At 35.2% G+C, this 13273-nt stretch overlaps 1 protein-coding gene, 1 non-coding gene and 1 pseudogene across 2 annotated transcripts; 1 reads left to right on the top strand and 2 right to left on the bottom strand.

Annotated features, from left to right (window-relative positions):
- Positions 1 to 555: 555 nt before the first annotated feature.
- TRNAL-AAG (transfer RNA leucine (anticodon AAG)) lies at positions 556 to 636 on the bottom strand. Its single transcript has one exon. It is a non-coding gene; the product is annotated as a tRNA-Leu (tRNA).
- Positions 637 to 677: 41 nt separating this feature from the next.
- LOC112797348 (uncharacterized) lies at positions 678 to 2967 on the top strand. The gene is made up of 2 exons (XM_025840227.3): positions 678 to 1579; positions 1953 to 2967. Exons 1-2 carry the CDS (start codon positions 946 to 948, stop codon positions 2831 to 2833), a joined length of 1515 nt encoding a protein of 504 aa, XP_025696012.1. The 5' UTR covers positions 678 to 945; the 3' UTR covers positions 2834 to 2967.
- An 84-nt stretch (positions 2968 to 3051) lies between these two features.
- On the bottom strand, positions 3052 to 10123 carry LOC112797347 (phospholipase D beta 2-like; annotated as a pseudogene).
- Between the last annotated feature and the right edge of the window lie 3150 nt (positions 10124 to 13273).

Raw genomic sequence — 13273 nt, 5'->3', positions numbered from 1 at the left:
GAGTAGCTCTTTTTGTCTAAACATAAATCTCGTTTTTCTTTCTTTCGTGTTTTTTTTTTAGATAACACAAACTTAGAGTTAAAGTTATGCTTTTAAATTTTAATTGTATCAATGTTTTCTAATGATTTTTTTTTTTTTGCCACTAAGTTTTCCATGATTTAAACATGTATTTCTGGTCAACAGTTAGGCCTTAATTTAATTTGATAACTAAAAATGAATCAGATTCTTTTGAAGCTTTTCCTCCTTTGATATGAAGATTTTTGTTATTTGATTCTTATGATGATTTTTTTTTTTTTGGGTTTATTCTTATGATGATTTTCTTGTGCTGTGAATATGAAGATTCTTTTTTTTTTTGTCAAGAAATTCTGTGTTTATTGGGTAAAAACTATTTTTGTAAGACTTCTGATTTTGGTGAACATTGAAGCTCTTGTAGGATTGTTTTGATTTGAAATTCGGTTCTCTTGGCCCAATATAATAGAAAACTTGAAATGAAGTTGGGTTTACTTGGCCCATATGATCCACTGTTAAAAGAAACCCGAAAGAATACTTAGAAAATGTTGAGAGTGGGATTTGAACCCACGCCCTTTCGGACCAGAACCTTAATCTGGCGCCTTAGACCAACTCGGCCATCTCAACTTTTGATGTTTTTGTGTTTGTAGTATTAATAAATTTCAGCATTGTATATTCAAAATTTCAAATCCAAGAAGAAAAAATGAAATAAAAATGACAAATAAAACGGCGTCGTCCACCATTTTTAACACCAGCTGAAAAATTCGTGCTCTCTAGAATGAAAATCAGAATCGAAACCCTCCGACGAGACGCCATCATCGATAAGCTAGCTTTTCAATGGCACTATAACGAACGAATTAAATTGTAGGGTGTCTTTTGTTTTCATCAAACTCTGCAAAAAAATCAACAATTCTTTCTTATTCCGGTGAAAGCAAAATGGATGATGGTACGGCTACGACTGCAGATTCATCTTCATTGTTGAAGAACCCAACAGTATCAGAACACACCCTTCAGTTACTCCTCACTGCTTCCGACACTTCTTCGTTGGAAAACTCCCTTGAATCTCTCACAGAGACTGCAAAATCCCATGGTGGTCGTTCAGAACTTGCTTCCAAAAAGGTCCTCGCTGCTGTTCTAGAAGTACTTGAACACCATAATCATAATCATGATATTATTGCTTTGTGTTTCAAGCTCCTTCGAAATCTGTGTGCTGGGGACATTGAAAATCAGAACTCGTTTATTGAGCACAATGGGGTGGCTGTTGTTTCAGATATTTTGAGGTCGGAGGTTGGTTCTTCTTCTTCTTCTTATTCTTTGGGTTTGGTTCGTTGGGGAATTCAGGTTCTGGCGAATGTTTGTCTTGCTGGGAGAGAACACCAGCGTGCTGTTTGGGAAGAGTTGTATCCAGAAGGGTTTGTGTTGCTTGCTAGAGTTAGTAGCAAAGAGACTTGTGACCCTTTGTGTATGGTGATTTATACTTGTTGTGATGGGAATCCTGAATGGTTTCAAATTCTGTCAAGTTATGATGGGTGGCCTGTAATGGCAGCAATTGTGAGAACTGCTTCTTCTGGTTAGTAGCTTTATGCTCTTGCTTTTGTACTTCTCTTTTTTAAGGAAAAAAAAAAAGAAATTGTAGTTTCTTTGTTTAAATATAGCAATTTTATGGGGAAGTAATCACAATTATAAGTAGTATAAGATAGCAGTATTTGGTTATTTGGGTGGATGAGACCACTGTCTATTGTTGTTTTATACTTTCCTGTGTAAGATGTTATAATTTGGGTGATGAGAATGCTTGTTCTGTTCCCCTTTTTTATTCTTTCCTTATTTGTGGTTTATTTGTTCATTTATTTTTTGTATCCTTTTCTGTTTCTGTTGTTGCTGTTGTTCTCTTTCTTTTTCTAGGTTATTTTGATTTTCTTAATCATTGGTTTATGTTGATCTAGCTGGTTTTGCTGAGGATTGGCTAAAGTTGCTTCTTTCAAGAATCTGCCTTGAAGAATCTCAATTGCCTGTGTTGTTTCCTAAATTAGAGTATGTGGATGATCCTTTGGGTGAAGAAGATACTGAGTCCAAGGATGGTCAGTTTTCCTCTGAACAAGCTTTCCTTTTGCGAATCCTATCGGAAATCTTAAGTGAGCGGCTAGAAGATGTTACTATCGCAACAGATACTGCATTGTTTGTTTATGGAATATTCAAGAAGTCTATTCGGATTCTCGAACATGCAGGGAGGGGCAAGTCTGGTCTTCCTAGTGGCTCTCCCGAAGTTGATGTTCTCGGCTACTCGCTCACAATACTGAGGGACATTTGTGCTCAAGATAATGCGAGAGGTAACAGGGATGATGCAGAGAGCGTTGTTGATGTGCTATTCTCTTATGGCTTCATAGAGTTGCTTTTGTCTTTGCTTAGAGATCTTGAGCCACCAACAACAATCCGGAAAGTAATGAAGCAATTTGAGAATCAAGATGGTATTGGTGCTAGTAGTAGTTCTTTAAAACCATGTCCTTACAGAGGGTTCAGGCGAGACATTGTTGCAGTTATTGGAAATTGCGCATATAGAAGGAAGCACGCACAAAATGAAATCCGGCAGCAGAATGGGATTCTGCTGCTATTGCAGCAGTGTGTTATTGACGAAGACAATCCTTTCTTGAAAGAATGGGGTATATGGTGTGTAAGGAATATGTTGGAGGGCAATGAAGAGAACCGAAGGGTAGTTGAGCAGTTGGAGTATCAGGGAACTGCCGAAGTCCCGGAGCTTGCAGCCCTTGGTCTTCGAGTGGAGGTTGATCGGAGTACTATGCGCGCAAAACTTGTAAATGTAACATGAAGTATCTTGAGAAAATGGAGACACAGTTTTTAGGATAATAGCAAAGGCCTTGCTCCTTGTTTCATTTAATGAATTGGAACTGTTTTGGTTATATTGATTAGTATAGGAAATAAAGATGATAGAGATTTTTCTAATGTGATGAGTTCTGGTTTCTAATTTAATATCATTCTCTGTCGAAAAATTACTGAACTAGTAAAAAGAAAAAAGATGCATGAGAGTTTGGGAAATTTCCCACTTAATACATGTGAGTATGTGACTATTGATATTTATGTATGACAAGTTAGTGAAATTACATCAAACAATAGAACAAAACCTTAATAAGTTATAAAAACAACAATTGATAGAGATTATTGTTTATTATACAGTGAGTTTCTTTTCTTTTCTTCAACCTATCATTCTCTTCAAAATTGTTTTTACTGTTTTAATTTACAATGATCATTAATTCATTATCCTAATGTTAGTAGCTATATTCAAATGGTTAGATTCTCCTTCATGGCAAGGAATGACCCAACTATTTTCCCTCCAACATCAGGGAACTCTTCATGGCCAGGAAGGGGTCTAACTTTGCCCTTTCTATCAACATCAACAGGGTATTTCATTAGATGTCCTCTCATCTCTGTTACTTCATTTGCTGCATACTGTCTCCAGTTCATTTCGCCCATCGCTTTAACCCTTCGCACGCACTCGAGGCTCTCTGGCTGCAAGAAACAATCTTCAATTGTTCCTGTGTGTTCTGCCCAAAGCGACATCCTATATCCATGGACCTACATAGCATAGTTTCATAAAATTATTGCTAAATAGAAGAACATGCTAATGGCCTACAAAATAAGAGTGTAGAAAAACAATCAAAACTATTATCAACTCAAGTATTCTCCTTTTCCTCCTAAAATTCAAATTGAGAGAATTTTGTTCCCGCATGTTCCCAACAGGAACATAATGCATATTAAAAGAGCTGCTAGCCTGCTACAGTGCTCAATAAAATATGACCATAGTTGGTATGCATGGCAAATTCTAGAGGTTGGAAAAATTATAGGTGATTAAAAATTCTTAAATGTTCCTATCACATTAGCTATGTAATCCACATAAACCGTTATTAGTATCCATTGATGGGAAAAGGGAAGCTTACTTGTCCAAGGGGGTAAGTAGATTTTCTTGCCCAGGTATAATGTGGTTGATAGGCTCCCATTGCAATCTCACTGTCTCTTGTTCCTTCCATAGAGCGCTGATTGATGTTTGCGGATCCCAATATCACATATTCATCATCAACTATCATGCCTTTCGAATGAACATAAATCATGAAACGCCGACTATTTCGACTATTTGCCTGGAAATAGAGCATCAACATACAAAAATTTAATAGCGCATTCATTAACAAAACAAGGCATGCAACAGAAAAAAATTGTGAAGAATTCAAATGTTTGTAGTGACTTTTAGAAAAATAGCTTGCAGAAAATTAAGTTCTAAGAGGAAAACAAACATATTACGAAACTGGATTAGAATATTGTAAGACACAACTGGTTACTTTCTGAGTATCAATAACCAATTGAAATGGAAGATACCAAACAGCTGCTATCTGAAAGTGGGATTTGGCTCATCTAAAGTGCAAGTAGCACTTCTGGGAGTAGTGTCAATCAAACCATTGATGAAATAACCAAGGTTTTTAGCTTTAATAATATACAAACACATGCTTAACTCTAGATAATTTGAAACTGTCGGTGAGGTGCCTATTGGTACTAGAAATCTAGAATTTATAATAAAAATGTGAAACTAAATGGCAGAAAAAAAGTATGTAACTCGGAAGAGAAGGACAAGGAAAGGTGGTGTTCGTGACATACTTGGACACTATTTGCCTGGGGAGGAGCTCCAGAGACTGTGACATTATCATACATACTTGTGGCCTCCCGATTGCCTAGACAGAAAAAATTCAAATAGTCTTGTGGAGAGAATGCTGCTTCAACCCCAGCATCAACCAAAGCCTTGTAAACAGTGTCATACATCATTTGCATTGTATTATTCTGCATAGAAAATGAATCCAGATCAATAAGTGCAATAACCAAGTACCCGTGTTTTAACTTCTCAGCATTGTGGTCTATAGCAGACAACGGTGATAAAAAAGAAAAATGATCAAATATGACAATGGTAGCACAGTAGAGCTGATATGTGATTCCAGGTCAGAGTGAACAATGCCAAATGCAAACTTATCCGATTGAAAGGTTCAATCAAATCTGATTCTGTTAAATAAAATGCTTTTATACTGTTAATTGAATCATACCTGCCAATACAGAATCCTTTGTGTAGCAGCCCCGGTCGGAACACCTTCTGGCCACATTGGAATAACAATATACACTGCAAATCTTTCATGTGCTTTTATCTTTTCAGCAATCTTCAGAGCAATTTCCAATGGTATCAAATTATTAGCACCTGCCAAAGCATAAAGCCTAAAGATTAACATAAAAGAGACCATTATAAATTCTATTTGCCACATTGTTAACATTGCTTTATTCTTCCACTGGACTAGTGAATTAGTTTAGCATCTACATCCCTATAATATACTTTTCAATGAGATTTTTGTTCCAACTACAAAATAATCTGCTGTATCAGATAGCTTTTGATGCATATAACACACCAACATGGCATGGCATACCGCACACATCTAAAAGACTGTTTCTCTATGTATGTTTTGTAGGACACTTACATACGTTAGTTCTGTACATGTTACTTCATGCTCAATAAAACATCCATGGTTCTAGTATGCAATTGCATATTTATTTTTAACTTTTTTACAAAAAGGTTATGCAGAAAGATGAGCTACATACCAAGATCTTTATGTTGACTCCAATTGTATGAAGACCCAATGAAATATTGATTCTCTATATAAATGTAATGCTGTGCAGCTCGAATGGCCTTCACATATGCTGTATGTATGCTCATGTCGATCAGCACATTCTTCCCACATACTAGGTTCTGCAACATATATACACACCAATGTTTGACCTTCTGATCACACATGAACAATTGAAACAAGCACTAGAAATGAAAAATTGAAACATAAAGCTTCCATTTACCTTGCTAGAAGCTTCTTTTGGATCCTTTGGAAATCCTTTAACAGAATTTGAATCAATTGAACGAAATATCTACATCCCAAAGTAAACAGAATGATAAATTCCATTACTAAGAAAACTGAAGAAAAATTGCTTCTAGAAAACTAAAATATCTATTTGGTATTTAATAACCAGTTACCTGAACATGCCAAGACTCAGGATCGTCATGACCAATACAAGGAAGATCAGTCATGCGAATGATATCTGGAATTCTTTCCAGCTTAAGCAAAGCATCATCATATTTCTTTAACTTTTTGATCCCATGAGGTTTTGAAGCTCTTAACCAGCGCTCCTCAAAATTTTTCAAAACATCATAAGCTGCTGGACCATCAATTTTGGAATGCAAGTCATGCCATGGCTCCCGGGGACAACCACCTACATTACCCTGTAACATAATTATATCATATGAATAAATTAACCTGCTTATTTGAAACATTAATATTTATAAATTGCTGCAAAATGTTCCTATCTACAATATTCATAATTTAAACTGCTTCATAACTTTGTATTTTGCACGAAAGTTGTAAATGTGCAATTGGGGAGGTAAATAGAAATAACATCATTCTTGTATTAGGTTAAACATATCCCAAGAAGATTGCAAAAACATTTCTCAACTACCCTTTGACTTCCTCTAAATCTGGAACTATACATTTTTGAAAATACTTAATTTAAATATTTTCAGAAGATTGATTTACACATCTAGTTAGTCGTGTTAATGAAACAAAATAGAGTTGGAAATAAGAGATTACCGTGAAAGTAGGGTTGTGATAGTCATCTTTATGCAGTGTATGCAGGGTCCTAAGTATATGATGATCGGGAGTATCATAACGTCCATCACACAAATCAAGTCCACCAACAAATGCTATTATTTTTCTCATGTTATTTCCAGCATCAGCATCCACAATAACGGTTTTCTGATGATGTGTATATATTGTTCCAACTTCCTAATAAGAGGAAGACAAGGAGATTCAATATAGAAATCTGAAACCAAAATCATTAAATTATGTGATAACATGAAAAGTGATCCAATGCAAACAAGTAGATATCACTGCTGGCAAACCAGAACTTGCCCAAAATCCGAAGTTGCAATTAAAGCTTCACATTCCTATATGAAAAAAACTTGTGGATACACTCAATAGAAATATAAAAACAATTGACAACCTTTGCAGCTAAAAGATACTCATGCAAATCTTGAGTTAAAGCTTTAAGCTAGTTCGTAGGAAGTAGGTTTAATGTCTAGACTACACAAAATTTCACATTAAGCTAACCAATGATATAAACATATATGTTTAATCATATGTTCATGAACACTCATTTATGTTAATGTAATATAGCTTGATGTCTGATTTTATAACTACCAACAAACAAATAATCATAAATAAAATATTAGATTCTTATGAGCTACAGCATTAACCAATTCATGCAAGGCTTTAGAGAATAACATATAATGTTAGTAAGAAACAGCACTTCAGCAAAATCTGTAGAGAGAATCAACCATAAATAAAATAAATAAAAATAAAATATTTCAATTGGACAGTAGTTGTCAAGCCTGACCTTTTGCTTGTACCAGCTATGTCGTTTTCCAGCACTGCGAGGACAAAGCAGCACATGCACTGAAGAATTCTTGAAAAATCGTCTTGTTTCCTCATCATGAGTTGCCATGACACCATCCTGAATGTAAAGTTGAAGACTTTTACATAATCAAAACTAGAAGGGAAAAATATAAGTATCAAATCCGTAAAAACATTTTTGTTTAAAGAAGCAATAACAGGATTACCAATAGTCTTAATCTTACTTGTCAGAGAATAAACATTTATTAGCGCAAGACAAAAGAATGGCTTTGCTATGTCAATTATTTTATTTATGTTACCATCTAGACTAGAACATCATAAGGATAACCTAGTTTAAGAGGTTAACATCACGCTGGTGTGAGTTTTGTGCAGATAAATTTTGAGTAGAGAACAGAGATTCTAGTTTAGGAGTACCACTAGCCAATATATAGTGTCCCAAAGTCCAAGAGAAAAACAAATTTCAAAAATATTAAGATGATTATATGTAAGTTAAGCACCAGCAATGGAAGAACAGAAACAAACATTGTCAAGAAGTATGAAACTAGTAAGTAGGAAAAAATATTTGTGGATTAAATCCTAAAAAACAAGTATATTTTAATACGCAGAACAACTTTCAGCATCTCAAAAAAATTTTTTGTTGCAAAAACTGACATGTAAACCTTTTCATGTAAAAAATGTAAACCTTTCTATACAAAAAGGAAGTCACAATCAACTAAGTTCAAAAGATATAAGAGTGTATTTTTCATAAGTAATGAATCAAGGATGTGATATGTAGACAATTTGAACCAAATCCACCAGCCATCCAAGCAAATAAATGCAGTAAACATAATCGAAATGTAGTAATACTTACTGTTTTATAACCAAAATGCTTCTTGATGTAGGGTCGTCCATACAAGGAGAAGCACTCTTACTCCTTCCTGTGACTTTGACCTCAAAAGATCACCAAGGCATATCCGATGCTTTGACAGCACCATCCCTTATTAATGTAACTTTGTGCCACACTGACCATCCTGTAATATAAATCAAACGCGAGCTTGACGCATGGCATCATAGATGTCATACCAACACTTTCCATTCACATAAGTCTTCCCATTGTCAAGAAACACGTTAGGGAGGCAGCCATCTGGAACATGAGCATCTTGATATAGAGTAACCGTTCCACCTTTCCTCAAAGGAAAATAAGTCGCAGGAACTCCAATGTACTCAGGCCCTGCTCCAACTCCTTGATGATAAATGCTTAGTTGTGCCATTGGGATATACTGAATGGATAATCTCAGAACAGCACCTGGCTTACAAGGCTTCCCACTACTATTTAGGATGGGATAGGTGCCTTCGACCAGCTCCCCCGAGTATATCTGTTCCACTGGAATTGCCACGATGCCGATGAGCTGTGAACCGACAACATCACTGTCTTTACAACAAAGTGCACTTCAGCAGCATGATGTGCAACAGGAACATAGAAATGTTGCATCCAACAGGATTTTCACTATTGCTAATCACAAAAGTCCTCCCAATTACAGCGTTTGCTACAGAAATTGTTACATAAGGATCACTGGTAATCACCTTATTCATAGTTCCTTCAATTTTATTGCCCATAGTGCCAGGTAATTTACCGAACATATCACTAATGTTTTGTGGAACATGTCCATATTAGGAAGATTTTGGCCTCAAGCACCCCATATATCCAAATTTCCATGTAGAAGCAGAACTCTCAGCGACCCTTTATTCTGCACTGGAACAATCTGCACAGACTCATTAAATGAGCCAAAACTAGATGATGAAAGTTTAGACGAATCCACCGAGAAGAGTAGGAATTTCCCCATCCTGAGAAGGAGTTATTAGCATGTCCATAAAAGTCATCTTTCTTCTGCTCTATTTTTGAAGTTGAAATGGAATGCATTAGGGGCCTCACTGGCTGTTGAGGTGATGACACAATATCACTAGGCGTGCTATCGGACAACCGAACATTACTCATAAGATCATCCAAAGGCGGGTAAGTAATAGCACTCGGAGAAGGCTTGGATCATCACTGGGTTGGTGGTTCCACTTCCGCCACCTGTGGAGCTAGTGTTCTCCACATAGTAGGGACCTGCAAAGCTATTGGTTTCGCAAGTGGGCATCGGATTGCTGAGGAGACAAATAGGCCTCATTTTGTGGATAGTAATACTGAGATGATCCATATGGCAAGCTACTGGTGTGAGAATGGGAAGCTCGAGACGGACTCTGACTCCCTGGAGGAACATGGTAGGGGATAAGCAGGGTAAGGATTGGTAGGAGCACTAGGGGCAGTAGCCGGATAAGATGTCTTCCGGTGGTGGCTGGTTGAAGTCTAAAGGGGGCACATGAGGAGGGTGATTGAGGATGAGGGGGGCAGGGATAGTCGATATGGCCCGAACCAGAGTATGATAAGGATGATCTAGGAGGTGGGGGATAGGAATAATTTGAAGGAATGTGAAGGATTATATAAGGGTATGGATAGGGAACATGTTCATATGGATTAGGAACTGGAATTCCAGTTGGTGGAGGTGGGTATGGTTGGTAAGGGTTTGGAGAGGGTAAAAGTATGGGTTTGGATATTGGTTTGGAGATCCATTATTATCCATCAATTAACCACAGAAACACAAAATTCTAAACCCCCAAAAGGCAAAAGAAAAAGGATCAAACAATTTAATTGCCAACGTAAAAGGGGTGTAAAATAATGTCTCAAAATAGAATCATTCAAAGAGCGGTTTATGCTAATTGGTTTCAATTGATACAATTACAAACTAATTGTACATGTAATACACGGAAGTTCCGAATAAGAATACAAATAGAGCAATATGCGAAGTGCTTGAATGATTATAATTTGGAGTTGATCAGACACTGGTGATACGTATATCAATGGTGAATGTTCAAGGAAACAAAGAAGTTAACTCAAAGATGAGATTTTCTATTTTTATAGGAGATAGAGAGAATTAAATAAAAATAAAAAAAACTCACCTCTCTTTTTTTCTATGGAGATTCGGAGATTGAAAAAAAATGCAGAAATAAGCAGAATAGAACAAGACCGAAGATCCAGCTGATGAAACAAAGTTTTTTGAACTCCGGCAACGCTCTCTCTCTCTCTACTAACCAGGTCAGCATTGACTACGTGTACAAAGTGCCCGAAGGATACCGGCATGGCAGGGTTGGGGAAGTGCTGATGGTTTCTTCTTTTTCGGTTGGCGTGAAGTTACCGGTGAACAGTTGTCCATGAGATCTTCCCGTGGGAGGATTTTATTGGATCTACAGGCGTTTGACCCCTGCCTGACAAACTTAGGATACAAACACCCCCAAAAAGTTTTGATATATGATTCTTAATAAATTTTTATTCATCCTTAAAAATTAATTTTTCGAGACATTGGTATTTCTTTTGTTTCTCAAGAAAATAATTTGTTTTAAAATATGTTTTTTTTAGACTAATTTATTATAATTGATCAGTCAATTTATAGGTTCGGTTTTTATTTTTAGTGTGCATTATGAGTCATAATTCGACTTTAATTTGTCTCATTCTAAATTGTAACCGACAATTTTAATAGTCATTATTTTGACTTAATGACCAAACATCAATTATTTATCAACTCTATGCTTCTACAAAGACATCTATTTTCTATATCTCAAGGGAGGGAACTCACACATGATAAACTTTATTTCATGTTTAACTTCAATTATTATAAGATTCTTATACCTCTTAAATACTTATTAATTTAAATCTCGGAGTATCTTTTAAAAATATCCACCGTCCTGTTCTTTAATATTCGAATTATTCTCATTCCATAAAGAAAAAGTGTATTACAACAGCATAAGATGAGATATATTTTGAAAGTTTGTCACACAAGAATAATAATAAATTTGTTGAAATTTATTTAATTAAAATTTTAATTCAAACAAGAAAGATTAATTTATTTAACAAATTAATTCTTGAAAAAATTTTAAAATAAAAGCTTTGTTAACAATCACAATGTCATATATGAAATTTTTTAAAACTCAATTTGAATATTTGTTCATTCTTTTTATCTTATAACTATTTAGAGGTGTATATGACGAGATAAAATCGAATTTGTCTTAGTCTAAATTCAATTTTAAATAGTAATTAAATTTATTTTTTTTTTTCCAACCCTAAATTCATAAATTTCATGATTTTGAACTACATAAACCTGATTTAGACCTTAAAAATTAGTTTAATGAGTTTATAAACATTAAGATAACACTTTTTTATAATGGATAAAATTTATTTATTAAAAAATTTATAATTTAATTTGTTTATGAATTTTAATTTCATGTATCTTATATCGCTTTCCTAATTTATTAAGTTTGATGTAAACAAATCAATCAATTTATAATTAATTAATTATATTGGATAGGAGATGCAAAAGACTGGGGTAGGAGTAACATCAGGTCATGGTTAATGTTCATAACTTTTACTGATAATTTATCAATGAAAATAATTTCGAAATTTGAGAAAATAAAATTGCTAAAAATAACGTGTTTCGATTTAAAAAATTTTAGGATTAATTTTAATCTTTGTTTATTTTAGTTTGGGTTCAATTAAATGACTTAAGTTAATTGAGTAGGAAAGATGACCAATCCCTTATTAATGAGGTTAAATTGACCGATTTTTTAAACTAAGTAATTCTTTAAAATTAAAATATTGTGCAGCATAAGAAATAAATATAAGACATAAATATAAAGAAATAAATATAAGACATTCTTATTATAACATTATCGAGTCTTTATGCTTAAGTCATAATTTAGAGATGGCAGAATTACAACCTCTTAGTATATAGTAGTTGGATAATTGTATAATAGGACCTTTATGAAAAAGGGGTAACAAAAAATCGCTCGAAGAAACTCCGATGATAATGTAAAAAGGAAAACCAACCGAATATAAAATCTCCCATAAGAGGAGTCATCACAATTTGTATTATTTAATGGAGATAAAAGTATCTAAGCAAAACATATAAACCAAAACATAGTCCCGAGAACAAAGGATTTTCGCTAATCCAAAAGTCTCCAGCAGGCCTCAGCGAGAAACCTCACGTCCTGCATCTGAAAACCACAAATCCGCATGGGTGAGAACCAGAGATCCCCAGCATGGTAACATCTTCCACATATATAATACATAAAAATAGAGAAAAGGCGAGGCAATCCTAGAACTTCCTCCAAATAATATCAAAGCTTTATAAACCATGTGGCGACTGACTAGATTCTTCAGTTTCCTTTTCAATTCCTTCACACCTCCCAACCACCAGCAGGAGTATAATGTAGCAAACACAGTTATATCAAACAAGAAATATACAAATAGGAACAATTAAGGCATTTAGACAATTAGCAAGTAATATGCAGTCAAATAGGGCAATCTCAAACAATTCATATAGTATGCATATGATGCCTGTCCCTAGTGGCTGATGATATCATCTGTCGGTTATAGAGCCAACCCGACAAGTCTTGGTAGCTAACCATTGACTGTCCCTCTGTCGCGCATCCCCAACTCGAGTTATACTCATCATAAACTTGATCATAATCATGATCTATATCCTTCACTGGTGAATATTTACGGGGGCGAGCTCATCCGGGGCTTCACAGTGGCCCGGCCACCCTTACGACATAGGGTCAAGAGCTTCGAGTCTCAACCTGGAGCACGTGGTGGCTAGCCACTGATTCCTTCCAGGGAAACTCTCATCTCCAACAGTGAAAGTGCAACATTCACAATTTATTCAACAGCATATATGCATTTATACATAGCCATA

The sequence above is a fragment of the Arachis hypogaea genome, chromosome 4 (assembly GCF_003086295.3).
Source record: "Arachis hypogaea cultivar Tifrunner chromosome 4, arahy.Tifrunner.gnm2.J5K5, whole genome shotgun sequence".
NCBI classification, from domain to species: Eukaryota; Viridiplantae; Streptophyta; class Magnoliopsida; order Fabales; family Fabaceae; genus Arachis; species Arachis hypogaea.
This window is presented reverse-complemented; position numbering and strand designations above follow the sequence as displayed.

Bases quoted from the DNA above. Each gene is read 5' to 3' on its own strand.
- LOC112797348 (XM_025840227.3), top strand. From the start codon at position 946: ATGGATGATGGTACGGCTACGACTGCAGATTCATCTTCATTGTTGAAG. The intron at 1,580-1,952 runs GTTAGTAGCTTT...ATGTTGATCTAG, and splicing joins TGTGAGAACTGCTTCTTCTG to CTGGTTTTGCTGAGGATTGG.